Genomic DNA, 24,782 nt, shown 5'->3' on the forward strand with positions numbered 1-24,782 from the left:
AAGGTTCTAGTTTCAAAGTCCCTAAAGGCCTATGGACTATCCAAATCTAATTAAAAACTCCTTTCTTCAGTGGAGAAGACTCAGGCCATAGCTTCAAATGGAATTAGAAAGAGAAGAAAAACAGACTGCTATAGATCGCATTTGCAGTGGAGAGGGGAGCTTGGTCATCCATCAACGATGGTCCTGCCATGTCTATGTGACTTACAACTTTCAATCAAGAACAGAACCAAGATTCAAATTCAGGTTTCCCCCCAAGGTTCTCATGTTTCTAACCTTCATTCAGTGATTGTATGAGGAGAGAAGCATGGAGATCTTTGCAAGATGAGGCCCCTCTACCCCTTAACATGTAGGTTTATGGAAGTATGTTCTGTTCTTTAAAGTTACATCTCTACAAAAGGGAAAAATAAGGAAGACATTTCCCGGAAGAGCCAGGCCTAGCTTTGTCCAAAAAGCTCTTTCATAATCCTCTGCCTGTTATCAATGGTTATTGATTATTAGACATAGTAAATATTTGGATTCTACTTTTTGGGACCAACAGTCCTATAGGGAGATATTCTTTGTCCATATAATAAGGCAAAGTAGAAAATTTTGGAAGAGTCACAGATAGTGTTTCATGTGAACTTGGAAGATAAAGAAATCCTGCCCAGTGCCTAGTATGGCCTGAGGGATGGACAAAGAGATTGGAATGGCAAAACCCAGCAAGGAGGTGGGCATTCAGGTAGAGGGGATGCGTGTTGCAAAGGCTGGGGACCAGTAGCACTCCCTGTGGCTGAAGCTGGAGGCCCAAGAAAAGAGGGAGGTTGGCATGGGAGGGAGAGACAAGCTGAGAGGAGGTCATAGTCCTTCCATTATCTCCTTGTTTGTTTGAACTCATGCCAACCCCAGGAGAGGTATTGTATTGGAGGGGGGCACATTTTGAGTCATGGGTGAATGCTTCCCTCTCTGAATTAGCTGAGGGGGCGGGGGCGGGGAAGGCTAAAGTTCTTGTTCTTGGTTCAGTGCTCTGTCCATATCCATGGCAACCTTTGGTTAAGAGTTTGTTGGTATTGAGTGTTTTATTGGTGCCTTGTGAGATGGTTGGTTGCAGGTAAAAATATGTATCTCCTAATAGTGAGATATAGCTCATGAACCTACTCGGGGACTTCAGTGCTTGCTATGGGCTGGGAAGCAGGGACATTTGAGCTGGGCATTGATGGGTGACTAGATGTCCTATAGGTAGATCAATGGAAGGTGATGGGGGAGCTTGTTGAGCAGAGAAAATAAAGGAAGCACAGGGTCCCCCAGGTGAGGGGCTGCATCTGTTCCAGGACATGGTAAGCACAGGGAGTGGGTGCAGCAGGGGTGTGCAGCCAGACGTCCCTGTGGGCTCCTAGAGCCCCATCTCTGCCCCCCCCCCCACTTCTCTCTGCCTCTTGCCCCTCCCTTTTGTCTGCCTCACAAGTTCTCATTTTATGTGAAGTGAGGGATTGAACCAGCAGGAAGGAGGAGTGAGCTCAGGGCTTGTCCTGTGTCTTGTCTATGATCCCAAGAACCACGTCTTTCATAAATCTGTGTGTTTTGGAGGGTCTAGCTGTGATTGGGAGAGGATTCCTCTGTCTGTGGGGCACATCTTCTGGTACAGACAAAGGCGTCTTGGGGTGGGACTTCTGCCTTGCTGTCTCCGTCAGTGTCACCCAGGTCCAGGGTGGTCCCCTCCCCCTCTGCCTGCTCCCAAGCCCCGACGGTAGTCGGCAGGTTTTCTCCGTGCCTTTAAGAGGCCTATGGAAAAGGGGGCTCTTTGGGTTAGTGGAGCAGATATCTCTCTTCAGGGAGGCCAAGAGCTAGGACATCCAACCTGTCTGAGAATGAGCAGGGGCTATGTTTTGGGGATGGAAAGGAGGCTTGACTGAGGCTGGCAGAGGCAGCTAGATCATAGCAACTCATAAAGCCCACTTGGATCTCTCACTGCACCCAGCCCACTGGCCCAGTCTCGACTTCCTTCGGAAGTGGGAGTGATAGTGGGAAGTTTAGCTCCTCGAGGCTGCCCTCTCCCTCTCATTGCCTTGGTTCTCCTTTGGAACTACAAATGCTTTGCCCAGCATTAGCTTAAGTCGTCTTCATAGCTGTCTTGGGAGGGGAGTCATAGCCATGATCTCACTTTACTAGGTGACCAGTGGCTCTAGGAGAAGTGTCCTGGAACTCCTGTGCCAGCAAAGGCTGAGCAGCACCAGCACCAGGTTTTCTGAATTTCCTAAGCTTGGGTTTTACAGGCAGAGGGAACAGTGTGTCCTGAGACAAGCGTGGGCATGTAAGGTGTGTGTGCAGAAGAGTGTGTGTGTGCGCGCACATGTGTGTGTGTGTGTGTGGTGGTGGTGGTGGTGGTGGTGGTGGTGGTGTTTAGAGGGGAGGGAGTTGTTGTATGGATGTAGCCAAATGTTAAGTTAGTAGTTGACTGAGTGAGCTCTGGTCTTGGAATTTGACCTTGTAGATGTGACTATTCTTGAAAATCACGATTTTTGTAAGGACTTGATTCATCCAAAAAACATTTACTGAGCCAGCATCTTCTCTCTGCTGTGCACACCATTCCTGCCCCCATCCCTGGGAAGACAGCTAGCTAATTTAATAAGGAATTAACAATCAGATGTGACAAATCCTGTGATGGGGAACATACATAGGACGAAGTTAGCACCCAGGGGGAGAGTGGCTGGGCATATTCATCAAGTAAGAATGGGTGAAAGAAAGGCCTTTGTAAGTTAGCTAAGAGTACTAATATATGTAAGTAATAATAGGTCTTTTTTTCTTTTCTAATGACACTTAAATATCTAAATTGAGACCCGGATGAAGGTCTCTAAAGCTTCCTTTGTACTTTCAATACCATGTGAATTGATGGGGGGTGGGCACCTCTGTGGGGAACCCCTTGTCTGTTTAAGGAGCCAGGTTTGGGCCTGATTCTCAGTAGATGAACTGCCTGCCCCTCAGAAGCCTTTCATCAGGCAGGTCATCTCCAGTCCTTTCAGGCCAGGCTCCTTTAGCAGGTTTCTCACCAGGACCCTAAAGGATGTGTGTGTGTTCTAGGATGCTCTGGGCCAGTGATGGCGAACCTTTTGAGCTCAGAATGTCAGCATTTTGAAAAACGCTAACTTAACTCTGGTGCCGTGTCACATGTAGAAATTTTTTGATATTTGCAACCATAGTAAAACAAAAACTTATATTTTTGATATTTATTGGATATATTTAAATGCCATTTAACAAAGAAAAATCAACCAAAAAAATGAGTTCATTAGGTTCGCCATCACTGCTCTGGGCCCGTTCTTGGGGGATGCCAACAAGAAAGCCCTGCCTGTGTACCTGGTAGACACCCAGCAAATACCTGTGCACCTGTTGGTGGGAAGCTCCTTGCCCTGCCTCTCCCCCGGGTGCAGACAGAGCTCGGCCGGGCAGGGCTGCATCAAGCCCTGAAGCAGACCAGCTCTGGTGTACACTTGCCTTACCGCGTCAGCCCCTCTGCACTGGGCCTGGGCCCTGTTCCAGATGCCACGCGGCTGGTTGAGGGTGTGATGTGTCTTTCAGGGGCTGATACCTGTGATCACAGAATTTGAGTCAACCAGACCAGCTGTTGGGTTCCTTAGGGATACTAGGTACCAGAGCTATTACTTTTCCTGCCTAAGAGATGGAGACAGACACGAACACACAAATACACGTGCATGTGTGTACACACACCCACACAGTATCCATGACCAGTTAGTCCTCTTGTTGGGGGTGTTCACATTTCTGTAAAAAGACCATTCTAGTCCCCCCCCCCCACACACACACACATCAGCACCACTCTCTCTGTTTGCTCAGAACCCAGGGTCTGGGAGCAGGGGTGTTGAGAGTTACTTCTCCCTGGCCTAATCCAGTGCAGCAAACCTTCATTGTGCCACTTCCTGGGTGCCTGGCCAGCCTGATCCTGGAAGACTTCCTGGACCTGCTGCCTTTTGGCTGGGCTGGAAGGGCAGGTAGAACAGCAGGGGGAACCATGGGAGGAAGGGGCACGAGGCCGCATGTTTCGCGTTGACTGCTTGGCCAACCCATCAGCCTCGCAGTGGCCAGGGCAGCTGGGGACTTAGGTAGAAGGGACCGAGTTGTGCGGCCTCACTCCTCCTCGTGGTCTCAGGGCCCACCCACCTTCACCCTGTCATTTGATAAATGAGGCACATGGGGCTCCAGAAGGAGGGGTTGACCTGCTCTTATTCACCTGCTGGCTTTTGTGGAGGCCGAGCTGTCGCACTCTTTTGTGTCATCTACAGAGTTTGGTAGAGGGGAAGAAAAGTGGACTTTGCAGTCAGATAGGCCTAGGTTCAAATCCCAGGACTGCCACTTTCTGGCTTGACTGTAACCATGGGCAGGGCAGCTCCCGGGGCTTTAGTTCTCTTCCCTCTGATATAGGGGCAGTAATGACACCTACACCCTGGGACTGTTGAGAGGATCAGGGATGAGGCACTGGGAAGCACCTGCTAAGTACCAACTGTTGCTTCTCCTGTCCCTCCTGTGGACAGTGCAGGAGAGAGAGGGGCTGTGGCCAGAGCCCATCATCTCTGGAGGAGTAGAGCCCTCGATGGGGAGGGGAGGGAGGGGCTCTCTCTGGCTTCCCTGGGGCTCTGGAGGGCTGAGACGCAGGCTCGGCCATGGCCATTGCAACCGAGCACCCACCTGGTGGACAGGTGTAGCTTTCTCTCTTCCTCCTACGTACTCAGTTGCTAGTGATTGGGCCTGGCAGGCACTTGGGAGCCAGCTGCCAGAGGCCTCCAAACAAGGTTCTCTGCCTTCTACATCTCTGGCAACACTGGCGCCTTGAGTGGGAGGCAGGCTGACGCCCGGATTTCAGGCAGGAGAGCAGCGACACTGTCTGTCCCCCATCTAAGAGCTGGGTGTGGAGGGCCGCCCGAGTGGACAGTGGCCGACTCTAAGTGCCCAGCTCCTCGTGGCGTTGTTTGGTCCAATTTCCTGTGCATTGTGACCTACATCATTCTTTATTTGCTAAACCCTCTGAGCAGGCAGCAGTAATAAATCAATTAATGACTCCGATGAATCGTTTAATGGCTGACAAAATAACACTAAAGCCAACAGCTTGCATCTCTCCAGCAGTACCAAAGGACGCTGGTTGACTGGGGTGGGGACAGAACAGGGACTGTTAGCTAAATTAGCTCAATTAGTGCTGCTTTAAAGGCTTAGGTGGCATCTGCTCAGCTCTGCGCCTGTGTGTCCGACCCTGCACACCACGGCGCAGGCTGCTCGCTGGCTTCCTGGCCCATCGAGAGAGCCCTGGGATTCCTGGTCAAGTGTAAACGTCCCTGCGCTGATATCAGGGGCCGCTGGTGAACTTCCGGACTGTGCACATCGGACTGTGCACATCGGTCCTTCATGGCAGGAACCGGCCGAGAGAAAGTGACTCTACCTCCCCCCCCACCCCCCCCACCTTGGGTGTCAGCTGAGCCAAGTGTGCACTCCTATTCTTGAAAGATGTTCTGAGGGCCATGCCTTTAATGATTTCTTTTAAACTCTGGGAGAGAAAGTTTGTAGAAGCAGCAGGTTTTTTGTTCTCTGCACACCTCAGTCCTGGCAGGATTAAGTTGTCATTGGAACCAAGCGTGCATGCGGGTCCACGCCAGGGAATTTCCCACTTTCCAGAAGCAACTGCCAGAGCTCTTGTTCAGGAGCTGTCACTGGCCTACTACGACATGTTTGCAGTTGTAAGTAGCACCTTTAAGACAGTGAGTAGGGGTGTGTGTGTGTGTGTGTGTGTGTGTGTGTGTTGCTAATGGTGTAAACCAGAGCCTGAAGCTCATCTCTCTTTAAGAAGAAAACCAGCGTTGTACGGATAGCGTGCTGTTGATCCACTCCACACTGTTCATTTGCGGGGGCACCTCCAGCCCTTAATCTCCTTGTCTTGCGTGTACATGCCAGGACCGGCGCCCTGTGCCGTGTAGCCCAGCTGGGAGGTGTTTGCACACGGGGGAGGGCGCCCTGGCTGGTGTCCAGGGTATAACCAGGTATTAATTACACGGGACTCCACCTCTTACACAAACGGTGCCCTTTGATCCAATTCCCAGAAGAAGCCGGATGCTTCCTGGGATGGATGGGCAGGGCACGGGGGATGGTGGCCATGGCCTTCTCAGCACAGGGAGGCTAGTTCCCCTTTCTTTTGGAAATGTTGATTGGAGTGTGCCCCTTTTTTTCATTTCTTAAAAAAAGAAAAGGTCTTTTCCGGGGAGGTGCGGGGCCTGGGTGGAGGTGGGCAAAGGGAGGGGATGGGGGACATCTGTGACAGTGTCAACAACTAAAAAAGGAAAGAATTGGTGTTTTCCTAACGTCGGACAGAGACAGGCCACTCCTCGGAAGGGTGGCTTCTGAATAGGAGAGGGTGGTGTCCCCCTCCCCCCTCCCTCCTCTGTGTTTAGGGATTCCACCCGCCAGTGCTGTGTCGCTGGAACAGAGGCTTCTGTTTGCTGAGCGCCTTACACGCCTGAGCCCCCATAGCTCCTGAGCCCCTTACCTGAAAGTCATATTTAAGTTCCCTACCCCCCCGCAGAGGGTAGAGAGTTCCCCTCCTCCATAGATGACAATGAAGGACCCAGAAAGGTACAGGGAGGTGCTTGAGAACCCCAGCTCCTGGAGCACGGAAGGGCTGGGCCTCGAACCTAGACTTTTCCCCAGCAGCCTCCTGTAAGTGTTATTTCAAAACGCAGACCAGAGCCGCTGGGCACAGCAGAGAAGCCAGGCTGTGGTTTTAGCAGACCTGGACTGGCTTCCATTCTGCCCGTTCCAAGCCATGTGCCCGGGGACAGGTCCCTGGACACCTGAGCCCCCGTTTTCTCATCTGTAGTCCCTGCCGGGCTGTCGGGTGGATGGGGGACAGAAACTGGGTGAGCCTCGCTGAGGGGAGCTGGGCTAGCGGGGTCAGCAGTCGCAGCCTCTCAGACTGGGTGGGTGGCTCCCCTTTGGAAGAGCCCCCTCTTGTTGGGGTGGGGGCTGAGTAAGCCCAGAGCCCACCCTGTAAACCAGAGGTGGGATTTGTGCTCCGAAGGAGAGGCTGTCAGAAGGCCTGCTTTTCAGGGAGGGCTAAGGTGACAGCAGTAATCTCTCCCTCCTATCACCTCCCGCATCTTCGAGTCCTGTTGTCCTTTTAGGCCCTGGCTTGAGTGCTACCTCTTCTATAAAGCCTCCCTGATCCCCCTAATCCCTGTCTCGCAGCGCCCGCCCAGAGCGCCTCCCCACACCCCTCAGTTCTCTGTCACTGAGACTCATTCATCCTCCAGACCTTGAGGGCAGAGCCTGCCTCTGTCCTCCCATCCCAGTAGGCACAGCGCTTCCCGGGCAGCCCCAGGAGCCAGTGTCTGCTGAATGCATCTAACGCGTCTGAAGCCCTCACAACTGTCTGAAGCCCTCACAACCGGTGTGAGCTCCCACCTTGCTTGTTTCTCCTTCTCTTCCCAGGGTAACTTGCCAGTGAGACCCAGCAGACTCCTCAGGGGCATCTTGAATTCTACACACACACACACACACACACACACCCCTCACCCCACCCCACCTGACCCCCCTTCCTGAGTGAAGGCCAACTTGGTGAAATATTTGCCAAAGAAACCAGAGTTAGGATGAGGTCCGTCTACTTGGGGAAGAGCAAGACATAGATGATGCCAAACGTAGAGAATGCACTGCGCTTACCTTATGTTTGTAGTGACCTGTGTAGTGTTTCTTTTTTATCATGTCAAAAAGCACACAGACCTCTTGGGAACTGCAGGGTTGGGTGGTGGGTGCGGGCACATCATTTTGGGGGGTTTCTTGAACCCAGGGTAGGGGGTGAAGGGACAGAGAGACTGAGTGAGAGTCACTTAGGATAACGCACTTCTCTGTGCCCGTTTCCTTACCGGTAAACACAGTGACATCTTCCCAGGGATACTGAAGAGTGAGTAGCACCCCTCCCCTCTCTCCTGGTCTCTGGGATCAGTTGCTTCTCTGCGTCCCCACTGTGTTCTGCATTCACCCCCTCACCCCAGGACACAGAAGTGAGATTGGACTTTTGGGAAGAAGCCCTGGTGTCAGGACACCCTCCCTTGGGCCCAATGGCCTTCCTCTGGCTGATGGGGCCTTTTTTCACCTGCATGTGGCCCCTTTTCAGGTGGCTTGGCTAAGAGCTCAATGTGATGCCCACTGTTTCCTTGGAACAGCAGGGTCTCAGCTGCCTGGTATAGAGCTGAGCCGAGGCTCAGGGGCAGGAAGGTTCGTCCAAGTCACATGGTAGGTGGGTTCCAGCCGGAGTGCTACCCTGACCCTCGCTCAGTCCAGGACTCCTCTCTCGTGTAATCCCCAGGAGACACCAGGCAGCACTAGGTATTGTGACTCCCTTGAGCAGAGGAAACGGAGGCTGAGACCGTCAGCATGGCTCTGATGTAGCAGAGTGGAGATCAAGCCACGTATTTTATTTTATCCCTGATGCGGTTTTGCCATGTCCTGACTGTGAGCCCCTCCCCCCCCCCCAAGTTGACATAGCTAACCCACCACTTCCCCAGGCCGCTCACCCTACTGCTCTGACCTGGAGCAGCTTTTGGTGGGCCAAGCGTTTGCCGCTGGACCAGGCTGCCCCCGGGCTCTGGGTGAGCACGTCCTCCCTCCACGTGACAGCCCCTGGCTATTTGGAGGCAGGGATCCTGTGTCAGTCACTCCTGTGTGTCATCTGAACCTATTTTTAACTCCAGCTGGCTCTGGCTCTTCGCATAGCAACCGCTCTGCCTTCTTCACGCTGCAGAATTAGAGGCCCTGTTCTCCAAAACCAAGTCTCTTGTGGTCGGTGCATAAAACCCAGAGGCCTCTCCTTGTACCTTTCTCTCTTTTGACCCCACTCTCTAGGTCTTGGCCTTTGAACCTGGGTGTTGCCATTCCCTCAGCAACATCTTCAGTTTGTCGATGGTGCTAAAACTCCCTCCAGGAAACTGGCCCAGAGGGACCCAGGTCACTCCAGTTTTGTGCACAGAATGGTCTTGATGACACAATGCAAGCGTTCCTCCCTCTCCCGGACACGAGCATCACCCAGCGGCCTTCGCTTCTCACTTGTCCTCCTGTGGTCAGTGCAGAGTGTCCTCACTCCCCTACGTGACCCATTGGCACACAGCCAAATCACGTACCCCAGCGTCCCGGGTGCTGGGTTTCAGTCAGAGAAGGCTGCACTTGGTGGTTTCGCATGTTGGACCCGTGCTACACGCCAAGGCCTGAGTATTGGGGTGGGGCGAGGAGGGAGGGGATTTGCAGAACGAAGCTCTGTTTTGTAGCCTTGTAGATCAGTCAGGAGCTAGGCCGGCCTGGCAGGAGTCCCGAGGTTCACTCCAAGCGTTCGTTACTCCGTTTTCCAGGGGCTTCGTGTGCACAGAACCATTTTTAAGACAGAGTAAAAGGGGGGGGGTCTCATGCTGGTTTGTGAGTGAGGGTAACGGGGGTTCTCAGGGTGCGTGCGGCTGGTATATGATGCCTTATGGGGAATGTCCCCTGGACCCTCACTTCTTGGCGGATGCACGAATGCTTGTCGCCTCCCACGGGATACTACAATACTAGACGGGAGGCTGCTAGGAGCCGTGTTGGTTCCTCTACAGGGGACTTCTTGCAGGGAGTAAGGAAAGGGCCCGGCCCCACAGCAGGGCTTGCCCAGTCTGTTCATTCTTGGAGCCTTGGGTTCTCTGGGTGTTAGAAGGTTTGTCGGGATGCTTGGTAAGGCGGGGTTCTCAGGGGCCACTCTTCTGCTCAGAATTCTTCCCTGGTGCTGCAGCAGAGAGTCCAGCCCCTTAGCACAGCTTCCAGGGCTCCTCACTGTCGCTCAGATTGCAAGGCCGGTTTGAACCCTGCTTTTCCACCAGGGAGGGGGAGAGAATATACTTGCTCTGGGGCAGGGGAGGAGCTCAGGCACCCCTCACTCCTGAAAAACAGATTTGGATCGTGGGGGATGCCTGCAGTTGGAGTGGACCTGTGCAACCAGCTGGCTTGTGTGTGGTTGTGGAGTCACTCTGGGGTCACAAAGAAACCTCTTTAGGGAGAAAGTTGTGGGATCCGCCCTCCTTGGAAGTCTCCCTGGCTGTGAACAAAACTGAAATTCTTTCAGAGAGCTTCAGGCATTTGTCTGAAGGCACCTGGGACTTTTCCAGTTGACTCTACCCAAGAGGCTTTGAGGAGGCAGCTGACTGGAGTGAGCCACACCACCCTGCAAGGCCTGTTTTCTATTTAGAAAGAATTTTAAGTTAGTTTTGTAAAAATGCATGAGTTACCAAACTGCATGCCTAATTGGATTCTGCCTTTTTAGTCCATGTATATGTGCATATGTGGGTAAATGTTGGTGAGGAGGGCCTGGGGTGGGGGGAGCCCAAATGTCATCGGCTGTTATCTCAGGCTCCAATAACTAGTAGGTTTGTGGGTGGCTTGTAATCTCTGATCTCTGCGTGTTCTATAATGCACGGAGGAGAGGTAACATGCAGGGTCCTCTGGAACGAAGATCGCCTGCCTGTTCATGTGTGAGCTGCTGTTTCCAGTCGCTGCCCCCCCCACCCCCCCCCCCCAGGTGTGTGAACTGGGCTGGGGAGAGCAGCTCGAAGTCATCTTCTCTGACTCCTCCACCTGACATGTGAGGACACTGAGGCCAGAAGTGAGAAAGGATCTGTCCATGGGGTCCCAGCTATGACTGAGTCGGGGTGGGGGGGTCATCTCTGGCTTCCGAGTCCAGCACTCTTTCCTCTCCTACTCCAGTGGTGACTCCCATCCTATGCAGCTACCGCAGCCCCAGCCAGCTGTAGGCCTCAGTGAGTGTCAGGGGGTTTCAGTTTGGGTTTTGTGTTTTTAGAGAAAACTCACATGAGACGCTTTGCTGAGTGCCTTAATGGAACTCTAAGTCAGAGTTGGAAACCGCAGGGAGAGGCCGATTCCTAGCGATCTGGAAAGGCCTGGCTCCAGATGGCCAGGTTTGAGCAGGTCTTTGAATAATAAGAGTCATAATCATTTATTGAACACCTGCTGTATGCCCACATTGAAATGGGCAAAGCCCTTGCTGTTGAAGTGAAGGGGGGCAGTGTCATGTTAATAGATATGTGTGTGTATGTGGGGGGTCCCTTGGATTGGATTTTGTGAGAAATGATTATTTCTTAAACCTTTTTTCACCCTATAACTCTGGTTGCTGCTGTTCTTTTTTTTTTTTTTTTATGATGTTCTGTCCTTTGGAAAGTTTTCATTAGTCACATATTTTTCACGTCATAATCAAAGAATAGCAATAACTGTCATAATTCAGGATACAGATTTAAGCACTGCAGACTACTTAATGCTGCTGCTGGAGGAGGCTGTAAATGACAAGTCATCTCCTCGGCTTCCTGCCACCTTAGTCACTGCTAACATGGCCTGCCTCTTTCTGATGGGGAGCAGAAATCCTTGCTCCACCCAGATGTCAGAGAATCACACGATCCACTTACTAGAACCATGGCCACCCAGCCCTGACATTCAAAGGACTGTGGACCACCCACCCACCCCCAGTTTCTGGGACCCCTGACTCCTTCCTGATCTCGTGGAAAATGAGATCTTGGAGTGAGCCATGCTCCCAGGTTCAAGTTTTCATTTAAAAGGACTTAAAAAAAAAAGATATATTTATGTTGTATTCATTATATATAAAGAGCTCTTCTATATCACTAAGGAAAAAAGTCACATACCCAGATAGCAAAGGGCATGAATGTTTTATCATAAAAGTAGATCCACAGATGGCCTGTGTAAACCATTTCAAAAGGAAGTGATCCAAAGATAAGTCAGGTGCCAATCTGTAATTAGTAGGTTAGCAAATACCGATATAATGCCGGCTATTTTAATTGATTAAATAATGATACATCTATATTAATAGTTTCAGTTAAAAAATCATGCTTTCTTTGGCCACTTAATTGGGGTGTGGTGGTAAGTGCTCATGACATTATTTAACAAATTACAGTGACCAGTTATTTTTTTACTTTGCTGTGTTCTAAAATAGGGCAGTGTTGTTGTTGTTTGTGTGTGTGTTTTTTTGGGGGGGCAGTGTTTTAAATTAAATGATATATGCTAATTTAAAGAACTGAATTGGTGAAGCTTTCCAGATCTTTCTTTATACACAAAGCATTGCTTCTGAAGGCTGAGGAAGAGTAGGTCTGGACTCTGAAGAAGGCACATGGAAAAGGGTGTTTTGAGCAGGCTCTCCACAGGTGTTTGTTTCCTCGCCTGTAAAGTGGGGGTGCTTGTATCTGCCTCAGAGGACCATTTTGAGGGTCCAGGGAGAGATGGTGTGAAAGCACCAGCCTTTCCTGAGCCTCAGGCCAGATGGTTCCCACCATCCACACCACCAGGGCTGGGCCTCCACCAGATCCCCCCACCTCTCTGTGGGAGCCACACCCTCCCCATCCTCATCCCAAGAACAAGTCAGCTCCACAAAAGAGGGTTGGCTTTCCCAAACTGATAGCCGCTCCCACCCACTTTCTAATCATTCTTGGGGGGACTTGAATAAGGACGGAACTACATAGCAGAGACCAGATCTTAGGAGGGTGCCTCTATTTTGGAAAGATGTCAGTTCTCTCTCCTTTACATTTTTATATATAGGAGTGGACAAAAGCAGGTTTAAGTATCCACTTTCGTTAGTGGTTGGGTAAATTATCAGCCATCGTTAATGAAAAGATAAAATAACAATAATGATGGTAAGAAGACAAATAATACAATAATAAATAAATAATAATATGAGAGCAAACCCTGTGTTTCGTTTGTTCACCCCTGTCTAGAATAACTTTTTTCTTTTGGGAGGGAGGTGACTTTTATAAATGATCTGACGTTTGGAGGGATAAGTAGATAAAAATAAACAAGAAAACTTCTATTAAAGAGTTAAAGGAGATAATAAAACACATTGTAAAACCGATAATTCGAATGGACTCTTAGAGACATAGGAGAGAATTCAAATGCTCAGAAATAGCACTTTGTAAGAATTTTGTCCCTGGTTTAAAATGACTGGGGCAATTGCAGTTGACTATTTGAGGAGTAAAGTCATATTCTTTACCAAAGTCATATCCTGAAGGATTAAAGAGTTAAATGTAAAACCAGTCTTTGAAAGAACTGGAAGAAAATATAGGTGGGTGTTTACCTCGCCCCGTTTGTTGTTTTTTAAATTTTCCTGCTCCTGTTGCTGAGGAGTCATTGTTGGCTGTACATCACAAAAAGTTGCATTTTCACAGAGTCGCCAACCACAAACAAGCAGTGTAGCTATTGGATAACCTGGCATAGTCCCCCAGGCGGCCTTCATCCCAGATAACAGGACTGGGTGTCTTCTTCTTCTTGTGAGTGGGACTGTGGCCTCAAACCTAGGCAGGTGGGAAAACCTAATCTGTAATGTTTGGGATGTTTACAACACATTACAGCAGCCAATGGCTGCATGAATTTTTAAAATATGCAATACCTGACTATTTACTCAGGGCACTGAATTCTTTTCCCTTAGATTGTCAAGTAAAAAAATGACAACAGCTAACACAACAATAGCCATCCCAGTGTGAATGAATCAAAATTGGACCTTTTCTTTGGCCAGTCGCAGAATTTTGGTAATAGTGTCATGAGATGAAAATCGCTGCATTACAGGATGGTTGTCAGAACCTCTTTAATGACAGAGAGGAAGGGTTGCTTTTCTGTTGGCAGAATCATTTTGAAACATTGGGCCAGAGTGGTCAGCCCAGCTCTACCCCATTCTCTTTACTTAGGGTCTGTTAAAATACCTACTGTGTGCCCATACCGAGTCCTCCTTGCTTCCAAATTACTGAGCTTTCCCAGTTTACAAAACACAGCTCATTTAATCCTCTACAACCCTGACGAACAGGAGGGACAGCAGCCACCCCCACTCTTTATAGGAAACTCCTGCAAAAAGGCCAGCTGGCTTGCCCACGCCACCCCTGCTGGTACAGGCTCCTTCAGCGCTTGGACCCCGGGGGATTGGTTCCTGGGTCTGCTCACTTTGCTGCATGGGATGTGTTTGTGGGATTCACACATTGCCTCATCCTTCCGTCAGAGTTGGAAGTCAGGAGCTGTCTGATTTCTATTTTCTGGCTGAGGAAAGGGAAGAAGTGACTTCTTCAAGGTGGTGGCAGGCTGCATTTATGAGAGAAAAAGAGGCATTCCTGACCCCGGGGCTCACTCTTGCCTCAGAACCAGTCAGACCCTTGGGAGATGATGAGTGACTCTGTTCCAGATCCTTGGTCCTGGTGAGGTCTGGGGACCACTGAGACCTGAGGTGGGCTTCCTACAGGAGGAGCACCTGGGAGCTTCAGGATGAGTGGGGAGGAGCAGGGCACAGGCCCAGGCAGGGCGGTCGGGCCTGTGTTGTCCTGAGCAGCCCGCCTTGGCCTGTGCAAGCACGGGGCCAGGCACAGACATGCTGACCACACGAACAGGTGGGACACAGATTGTCTGGAAGGAGGCCAGGCTGAGGCGAGCAGCGTCTGTTCACCCCTGGGAGGCATTTGTTGAGGCAGATGTACCAGGTAAATGCCAGAATAGCAGCCTTTAAAAGGAAAAGTAATGATGCCCCCCACCCCCAACACACACACACACACACACACACACACACACACACACACACACACACTGCACCTCCTGTCCTACAGCACCAGGACCCTGACAGGACCAAAAACACACCTGCCCTCCCTCAGCCCCTCCAGGGACCTTTCCCAGCTGGGCTGTCTGTTTCCTCATTAAGTTGTGGGTATTTATTAGGCTTCTCCTCTGTGCAACATGCCAGCCTCTTAGAGAGGGTACAGACACTTAGGAAGCACTCGCCTGCCCTGAGGAGCTTCGTAAAGCAGCCGAGTGGGTGAGGCAGGGCCTCCTTGCATTCATAGCAGCTACAGCATGCTGGCCACCCGCTACAGCTAGCTCTGCAGTGTGCGTGCAACGTGGTGGGCATTCTCCCATTTGAGAGACGAGGAGATGGAGGCTCAGAATTCATCACTTGCCCAGGAAGGGCAGTATTGAGGAGGGTCTGCGGAGGATGTAGGCAGACAAGGAGATGGGAACAATGTCTCTCAGGAGGTGGGGGCAGGGGGTCAGAATTCTCTCGTCATGGGTGCAGCCTCTCTAACTCTTCGCCTTCCTGTCTCCACAGAGTGCAGCAGCAGCCCCAAGCCCAGTGCTTGGCAACATTCCCCCCAATGATGGGATGCCTGGAGGCCCCATCCCACCGGGTTTTTTTCAGGTATGTGCTGGGCCCTGGGTTGGTCCTGTGCTCCTTTCACTCTAAGCCAGTCTCCGGCGGGAGGGAGGGAGAGAGAGAGGAGTAAATAGTAGCTCAGTTTGCCATGGTCTAAATACCGTTGCTTTATGCTGGTTCGAGCCCTTCCCTTCCCATCGCTTTCTCCACCCCTTCCAAAAACCAAGGAGGGGAGAAAAGAGATGGAGAGCAGACTCCTCCTGCCTGAGCTGGAGTTTGTTTTCTTCACGCCCGCTTCACAGTCAGACACAGCCGCCCCTGGTCAGGCAGGCGGCGGGCTGCTTCCAAGTCCACATGGAGCTGTCTTTTCACAGAGGCGTTCTTTTTCTTAAACTAGTAAACCGTTCTTTGTTTCTGTTTTGTTGCTGCTGTCATTGTCATTGTTTACTTTGCCTGTCCAAACTACAAACCTTAGGCGTAATGTAAAAAAACAAAAACCCACCATCCTGGCAGGTCTCAGAGTCCTTTCCCTCTGGTTAACCACTTGATTTTTTCCGAGTGCGATCACAGACGGCACCCCACTAGCATCTGTGCCCGCACTCGGCCCGCCAGAGGCAGGAGCAGATCCCACGTTGGTCGAGAGTCTGGCCTTTTCCAAAAGACACCTTGTTGGGCTCTCAAGGGCTCTATGTTGTCAGGATTGGGTGTGGCTGCCACCTCCTTTGTGCCTCCTCCTCCTCCCCCCTCTTTGCATCTCTTCCTCTTCCTCCTCCTCCTGTGCACTCCCCTTTGAGGGGCTCATTCCATTTAAACCAGATTGAGACCAGGAAGTAGCGTCTTGGAGAGGTGTCGGCATGCAGGGCTGGAAGGAACTTTTATGATGAAGCTCTTGAGTGTAGCATCCCATTCTTTCAAACCTGTCTGTGGCTGGGCTTGAGAACCTGCCCGAGTTCCCCGGGCCTTTGCAAGGTGAGCACGTCCAGATAAGAATACGGAAGGAGCACTTGTGTGGAAAAGAAGGCAAAGGTTTTTCTGTGGAGCCCATGAATTCTCAACTGTGCCCAGTGAGGCAGAGTCCAAGGACAGTGGTGCTCAGTGGAAGCCAGAATTTCACACCATGTGCCCAGCAGTGAGAAGCGGGCTGCAGGAGGCAGGAGCTCCCTGGCACTGGAGTATCCGAGCAAACATGGGGTGGATACCTCTTAGGGATGTAAAGGATAGGATTCGATCTAGAAGACACTTTTGCTTTGCAAGGTTTCACTTTTTGATGGATGTTAACTTCCAGGACAGGAGGGTTAGGACACACTGCTCCACCAGACAAGAAGGGAGGCACTGAAATATGGATGTTACCTGAAAACAAATAGCAGATGGCCCACCAAGGTGTGGTGGTCAGGGGAGTGAGAGGGAATAGGGATGGTGGTTCAAGGCAGTGGGTGGCCACCCATGGTGTATGCATTCCTAGCATGCTGCCCAAACTGGGTATCTTGTCCCAGGGGTAGAAGTGGGTACGGCCTCAGAACTCCAGGTTGGACTAGACCGGGCATGGCCTGGGGCTCAGCTTGTGGTAAGGCCACAGGCATTGGGAAGAGGGGCCAGACTTCAAAGAGAGTGAAACGTTAAAAATCCTTGGAAACCCGTGGGTCCAAGGAAGACAGGAGCCAGGTAGGCTTTCCCTTTCTCCCAGAGGGAAATCCAAGGGCTGCGATCTGAGACGGTCATCCATACCACGGGACAGCCGTCTTCTGGCCCCTGCACCCAGGGCATTCCGCACCCAGCTGGTGGCCTTGCCCACAGGTGTTCTGTCTGGGGGCTTCTTTCTCAGGATGCCATGATGCCCTTGATTGAATGCAGATGTGGCTTTCCTGCCTGGTGGGCCGAGCCCACCCAGGGACCAGGCTCCACCTGTGTGCATCCCTGTTGAGGCTGGCTGTCATCTGGGTGCCAGTGTAGATGATGGGAAGAGGTGGGCAATAGCTGTATTTTTAAAAATAGGCCATTAACTTCTATTTTGGCCTGAGTCTGGGGCAAAGCGAGGTCTGCCTGATATGTGGGTAGCTCCCTGCTTCCTGCTTTGGTATAATTGCCCATGGTTAAGGCTTAATTCCAGACATACTTCTTGGGCCCTCCCCGGTGACGTTCAGGGGTGTGTGGTCAGAAAGTCCAGACTTATTCCTGTCCTTATTTAGCTGCCACCAGCCACCATCACACAGGGGTGGCTTTTGGACCCTCTTGACTTGAGGTATTGTCTAATCCGCTGTCAGGCTAAACCGTCAAGAGCTGCCTAAACCATTGAGCAGAGCTGAGTGCCCTGGCCCCTCTGCTTCCTGGGGAACTTTGACCAACACCCCACCCATCAGAGGGCATCATTTCCCCATCAGTCAAATGAAGGTGAATGGGGTCCTTCCTGGCCATGATGCTGAACCCCTCAGGCTGGGTCACTGCTAAGGGGAAAGGGTATCATTCTGGCAGGAGTTAGCGGCTTCCCATTTCCGGAGCAGGCCAGCTCACAACAGGAATATTAGTTATTGATTGCCGGCCCTGCCCCTCACTCATCTTGCAGGCGGCCACTCTGATATTAGAAGGGAAGTAGAGATGGTATCCAGGATTTTATCTGCAGCCAACAATTGCACTTCTTCCCCTGCTTGGCCACGGCCTGGGCAGGCAGCTCTGCTGTAGCAGGGTCTTTGCACTGAGGAGCAGCCTGGTTTGGCTGATGCAGCTTTGTTTTGGCCAGACCCTGTCCCAAAGTGGCCAGCCCAGTTTTCAGGTCAGCACTCCACCCCCAGTTGGTGCTAAATTTAGAAACCTGCCAGGGTGGTGGGTGGGAGGGAGCAGCTGTCCGTTGTGCGCCGCGCGCGCCCCCCCCCCCCCCCCCCCCAATTCTGGCTCCTCGGGAAGCAACAAATGGGACTGACTCCCTTCCTCGGGCCTCTGACTGCCAGGCTGTGAGGCTGCTCCTGGGGTCAGAAGGTCTGGCCTCCGTCTGTTCACTCTTTCTTACGTGATGTTTGGTTTCCGAGGTGGACAGTGCCTGCCTGGTTCCTGTGCATGAGATTGTGTCTAGTAGCCGCAGGTTGAGGGCTGACAGGGAGGTGGCTTGGGACCCAGCCATATTCACTATTGGGGAATACTGTGGGGTTCTTGGGTCATGGTAGAACTTAGCAAGGCCATTCTAATTCTGTATATTCGGTGTAGAAAGATTGCCTCAGTCTTGGCATCCCAGCACCTGGTGTCCACTAGGGCCCCAGGAAATGTTTGAACTGAGTTTATTTGTGTTGCTCACATTACCAGGAGTGGAGCCAAACCAGCCCCAAAGCTCTAGATCTGGCATTCTGACCAGGCTTGGAGGTCAAGGGTGGGGTTCCGGAGTGGGGAGGGGAACAGAGCTGGAGCCTACGGCCTCTGTGTTAGTGCCCCACCTCCTCTCACATGCTTGCTGAGTGACTTTAGGCAAGTTGCTTCCCATCTCTGGGCGCAGTTTCCTCACCAGTAGATGAAGCCAGGTAGACCAGATGGTCTCTGAGGGCCCTTCCAACTTGGATTTTCTGCTTTGGCTCCAGATGGATTTTACATAATCAAGCAGCGGCATTTTTTTTTTTGTTTTGTTTTCATGCAGCTTAAGTCAGTTGGGCTGCACATCTGGCAAGCTCGGCTTGGCTTTGACCAGGCCCACTGGTCTGGGTGGGTCCCCAGCGCCCTTGGCCCTAAGGTGGCTGGCTCTAAGAGAGGCGCTGCCCAATGAGGATGTCTAGGCCCAGAGCTGGAGAATTACAGGAGGGCAGGGGTCATGGAGAAGGGAGTACTGGGTACAGACTGTTTTTGTTCTTGTTTTGTTTTAAATTCCAATAATTGTTTTCAGTTATGTAGTGTTTTTAGACATGCGACTTACTTTCATTTCGATCACAGTTGTTTTTGCAGAGGAGGCATGGCTGATTGGGAAAGTGAGACTTAGGAAGGTGACTCCCCAAAGTTATCAACCCAGGGCTGTAATGGGAGTCTAAACCCAGGCTTCCTGGGTCCCGCTCCTAGTGCCCCAAGTGTCAATACCTGCAAGTACCTCCCAGTCTAGAGGAAGAAGAGACTAGAGAAAAAGATGGGGAGAATGGAAGGAGACAGAATCTCTAGCCATCTTCTCTTGAAAGTAGCCAGTGTTTCCATTCAGATGCCAGCTGTGATTGGTTGGTGGTAGCTGCTGTGTAGAACATTGTGTTGAGAACGATTCTGAAGCTGTGTCCAGGCCTAATGGATACCCACTGGCCAGGTTCACCATGAGCAGGGGCACATGGACAGTAGTTCATGTCCTGCGTGTTGGCCATCCCCAATTTACTCCGGAATTCTCATTTGTAGATGTGGAATGAAGGCTCAAAGGCAGGTCGGACTATGTTTGTGTCAGTCATGGGACTGAAGTGAAGGCATAGGGCTTGGCTCTAGGCCAGAACTGAGTTAACCGTAGTCTGCCCACATGAGCACTCGGCCCACAGAGAGACTGACAGGTAAGCCCATGCCCTGTCGCAGGAAGTGAGAGACTTGCCTGCCCAGATAAGAGATTAGGGAGGCTTCCTGGAGGCAGCACAGCCCTGGCTGGGACAGTGGGAGACGGAGCTGGAGAGGTTGCTGGCTTTTGTTGATCTTTGTTGGAAGGTGCAGGCTCTGTCCGGTGGGCACTGGAGCACCAGGTCTGGATAATGCCTTGGCCAGGTGTGCATTGCAGACAGTTACTCTGCAACGGCTCCGTTGGCTCTGAGGAAGCAAGGGCCTGGGTGCTGAACACATTGACGAACGTCAGCATTGCAGAGACCCAGCCGAGGTCATAGGGCTAACAACTGGGCCTTCTCTGGAAAAACAGCCCTGGGGACCCAGCTCCCTTTGCCAAAAGCTCAGCCCATCCTGCTCTGAACATATTTTCTGCTGTGATGGGAGCAGTAGGAGTTGACACATTCCCCATTCCTGAGCCCTCATTCCTGCCACCTTGGACAGACAGTGAGGTCTTCCTCCAGAGAACCCTCCTGTCGGTTATGGGGGTGAGGAGAAGGAGCAAGTGATGTGTACAGTCCAGGAACCAAATACATGACCTGGAAACAAAAGGTCCACGATCTTGGACCTTTCCTATTGAGACTATAGGGAACACGTCTCACCTCCCACAGAAGTAACTGGGGTTTTTCTGGGAGAGCAGCAGCCTCAGGGCACTGGTAACAACTGAGTATCTAGGTTCTGCATGTAGAAGGTCCTCAGCCTCTGCCTCTGTGAGGCCGCAGCCCTTAGATTCGGGTCCTTGTGAGAAAAGAAGAGGGAGACCAGTTTGAGTCTTGATAAGGAAGACATTTCTACCACTTGCCAATTAACAGTGAAGTAGTGAGCTCCTTGGCCACTTGTAACCGAGCAGGGACTAGATGAGCAGAGAGCCTGGGGGACTGTGAGCCTTGGAGTGGGGTGCAGTGTTTACAGGGAGGGTCAAAGCCCAGTAAATGAGAACGTGCCCATGCAGCAGCTCGGCGGGTCCTAAGAGCCTGGCCGAGGACTGTCCATTTCCTGCCTCCCCTCCAGCGGAAGCAGGCAGCCGACACCGAGTGCACTGACATTCCTTCTGCCAGAAAGCCAGCAACAGGAAGGGCTTCCCTGCGCTGGCCAGGGCCGTGTGGGACTCGGGAGCCTTGGGGAGAATTAAACCACCTTGTTTTTGAGGTTTTCAAAGCCTGCTGCTAGGGAGGATTTGATGATTAAGGACCCGGATCCCCATTTGATAAACTGTGAGACCTGGCCAGGCTGGTTGATTAGCCCTTAGCCCAGGTGTGGTCTCTAAGGACACTGACCTCCTGGTCACCCAGCCCTGGGGAGCACTGCAGACTGAGGAAGCAGACAGAGATCGCACCGTCTGGTGGGGGAGACAGGCAGAAACTACATGGAGGGTCCGTGCCATGGGGCAGGCAAGAGGAGCAGAGCAGCCAGCCTGGCCTGGGGGCTGTCTGGGAAGCCTGCCCCCAGAGGCTGATATTTGAGCTGAGGCCCTAGCAGGGGGCAGTTGGGGGCAGGCAGCCGGACGCCAGGATGGGATGTAAAAGGGTGAGCTTGGGATGGCAGGAGGCCTGGGTGGCTGGGCTGGGTGTGGGAGGGCAGATCCGGGAGAGCCCGAACTAGACTCACAAAGGACTTGAACCTGAAGACAGGGGAGCCGTGGGTTTCTAAAATGCAGGTGACATGATCCCAAGAAGAACAGCAGTGGCAGGAGGGCCGGGGCCTCGGCAGGCTGGCCCATGTGGAGTCCAGGCTGCGGCCCCTCTGGAGGTGGCCAGGGCCTGAGCTGGTATAGTGGCCGGTGCTTCCCTACCAGATCCTGATGGCCCCTCCGTGGAAGCTGGATCTGGGGAGGAAGCAGAGCCAAGAGGAGGCCCGGGGTTCTGGCCGGCACGGGACCAGGCTGGGGAGGTCTTCATGGTAGGGGTTGTGGTGGGGACAGGGTGAGTCCACTGCCTTCTCTCCTGCTGGGCCCCCTGTGGTGCTGTGGCTATCCAGCCTAGCCCTCTCTGGCAGCCCCAGAGTGGAAGTGTCAGGTCCCTTCTTAAAGTTGCTGGTGGAACACTGTCCAGATTAGAAAAGGCATCCCCTTCTGTGGTTTCATTTGACCCTGTAAGGTGGGCTTGAGAGCTGATAGCATTCCCACTATATGGATGGGTAAACCGAGGCTCAGGTGGGCCAGAGTTGCTCAGGGAAAATAGGCCTGCACGGGGCTGTGAGATCCAGAGCTTATGAACCTCTGTCTGGGGAGCACATCCCCTCCCCTTTCTGGGCCCCACTCTCTGACCGCAGCCCCTCATCCTGTCTGCTCCTCTGTGGGCAGGGAGTGTGATAGATCCATTGGTCTGTGTGTGAGGTGCTGCGTCTTGGGTGAGTGGGGACAGAAGCACCCCCTCCTTGCAGCCCCTGGCCCTGCCGTCTGGCTCCAGACTGACAGAAGGCAGGGTCGCCCCTGCTGAGAAGGATTAAGGAGGAGGCGGGGTGCCCCAACTGCTGTTCTCCACCCCTCAACCCCCATTCCAAGCTGACTTGGCTCCTGAGCTGGCAGCCCCTCCTGGTTGTTGCGACAAACCAGTGGTGAGCTTTGAGCCTGAAGACCCCACCTGGGAGTTGGGTGCCTGGTTCGAGGCAAGGCGAACCCTGCTGCCAAATGGCTACTTCCCCCATTGGGGGGCCATCCTCCCCTCTCTGGGCCTTAGTTTGCACATGTGTCCTGAGGCTTTATAAACCCCTGTCCCCTCCAAAGCATTGTGGCCGGGCTGATCTGGTCACTTAATTCCCGGCCCCCCCACCCCGCCCGCCCACTGGTCCCCCCTCCCCAACAATCGCCTGGCCTATGTGGAAAGGCTGGGGAGGGGGGCTTTTTCTTTCTTGCCAACACCACCTCCACAAAGGTCAGGCTGTGCTCCCGCCCTGCCTGGCAGCCAGCCTGGTGCCGAACGCCTGCCCAGGAGGCAGATGACCGGCACCGGGCTCCTAGCAACAGTGGACAAAAGGTTACTCCTATCGTGCCAGGCTCCCTCAGCCCCTCGTCCTCCTTCCTGAAAGGGGTGGGGGTGGGGTGGGGGGACTTGCGGCCTTGACTGGCGTGTGTGCACGCATGTGGGCCTGTTTGTGTCTGTACACTCAAGCTCTTCCCCTCCCCCTGGAAAAACGTGAACTCCACATGTCGTGCCGTAACTCTCACTGATGAAATGGAAAGTTGAACATAAATCAATGTCTGCCGCCCTGTTAGCTATGCATCAGCAGTCCCTGCCTGGGAGATTTGCTCGGTAACAAAGCACCCAGCGGCTTCGTGGGCCTCGGCTGCCCCCTAATGCGGAGCCAGCCCCACACCAAGGAGCCCCATGGGGCTGTAGCGAGCTCCTGGCCGCCTGCTTCCCACCCCCTCCCCCTGCCCTCAGGCTTTGCTCCCTTTTGGTGAGAGGGGAGGGAGCATCTTGGACCTAGGAGGCCTGGGCTGTGCTCCCGTGCCCTGAGACCCCAGCAGCCAGGCCCCTCTCCCTGGCCTCTCTCCTGAGCTTTAAGCTGATTCCGGTCTCCGACTTTTGTGGATCTGATGCTCAGGGATTGGTGTCAGGAGCTGCCTTCACCTCTCGTTTATTAAGAGCTTGAGCTGGTTTATCCTTTCCCCCTTTGGACCTGGGTTTTTACTTCGGGTTTCTCTTAGAATTGAATTTTCCCCTGTGCCTGAGCGCTGTTCTGTGGGTTGTCAGCTCACCCGCACTGTGGCTGTGTCTGATCCCCCATAAGATTCTCCCGCCTCGGGGGGGCGGCAGAGGGGGCTGTGTTTAGGTTTTGCCTCTTCATAGTTGGCTAAGGGGGTAGACCCTCTTTTGTTTCTGTCCCCACCTTTCTTCTCTGCGAATCATGCTGAGGTTTTTCTCCTTTAAAAAAAAAAAAAAGGTCAAATTCCTCAGCTCTTGTAGCAAAAGAGGTTTGAGGACAGAAATTCCAGAGGAGTCCTGTAATAACACGCCTTGGCATCATGTGGATCAGGATGGACCCCCTGCATGAGATCACGCCACCCCAAAAGGAAACTGCTCTGCAGGGGGCCCAGGGCCAGGGGGCTGCACTGGGGTCGGGAGCATTCTGGTGCCTGGCTGGGTGCTAACTGGGGCTCTGTCCTAGGAGCTGGGGACACAGCAGGCGACCACGGTGGGCTCGGGGGCCAGGTCCTGTTTCTGCCTCAGTTAGCTCCCAGCTGACCTTTCCCGACAGGCTCCTTCTTCCAAGCGAAGGCCTTGGATGGAGGGAGCCCTGGGCCAGGCCGCCGGGGGCTTGTGGACTTGTCTTCTGGAAAGCCGTCTCTCTCCGAGTCCAGACTGGTGGGGGAAGACTTGGTGAGAGCATGGACGGGCCACAGCCTCTGTGAAGTGTAGGCTCCAGGCCGGGTGCTGGGATCTCCAAGGGCTCCTGGATGGGACAGCACGCCAGCTCCGTGGGCTTCACCAGCTAGGAGTTTGGGAACGTGGTGGGAATAAAAGGCAGGTCGGCAGTCTCCCTCCCAGGGGCTGGCGTTCGTGGGCGGCCTCTAGCCTGGGCCAGCCACGGGTCAGTGGGGCAGCGCGTTCCCCTCCATCGAGTGCTCTTCCTGTCAGTGGTGTCCCTTCATTAAAGAAGTAAATGCCAGGTTTTTGGTAAGACAGCTTTTTCTATGAAGGGCCCGATAGTAAATATTTTAGGCTTTGTGCGCCATCTGGTCTCTGTCGAAACTTCTCAACTCTGCCTTTATGTCCTGAAACCAGCCGTATGTACCTGAGTGAGTGGCTGTGTGTCAATAAAACTTTATTTACAAAAACAGCTGGCAGGCCAGATTTGGCCCAGCGCCACAGTTTGCCAGCTCCTATGCTAGCTCCACACGTGGTGTGCTCTTGGGGTCCTCCTGCTGCGGCCGACCCCTGCCTCCGCTCTGGGTGTACCGTGTGGCGCAGGGAACCGAGCCTGGACTGGGGTAGTGAGTCCATGTCTCTGGGATCCTACTCTCCACCTGTGCACAAGGTGGGGGGAGCGGGGGGAGGCAAGGAGCATGTGTGGAGAGAACTTGGATCTGGACGCTACCTATACTTTCATTTGCTGTGCTTCCTCCCTT

The 24,782-nt window shown here is 52.8% G+C and overlaps 1 protein-coding gene across 4 annotated transcripts in view; it reads left to right on the plus strand.

Moving 5' to 3' along the window:
- Positions 1-24,782, plus strand: part of SSBP3 (single stranded DNA binding protein 3) — a 150,757-nt gene that overhangs the window by 99,892 nt on the left and 26,083 nt on the right. For all 4 annotated transcript variants that reach the window (XM_081086842.1, XM_081086843.1, XM_081086841.1 and 1 more), the window contains exon 5: positions 15,134-15,223. In XM_081086842.1, the coding sequence (XP_080942968.1) occupies positions 15,134-15,223 (90 nt within the window). The remainder of the gene's footprint in view (positions 1-15,133; positions 15,224-24,782) is intronic.

The sequence above is a fragment of the Myotis nattereri genome (assembly GCF_964212035.1).
Source record: "Myotis nattereri genome assembly, chromosome: 3".
Classification (NCBI taxonomy): Eukaryota; Metazoa; Chordata; class Mammalia; order Chiroptera; family Vespertilionidae; genus Myotis; species Myotis nattereri.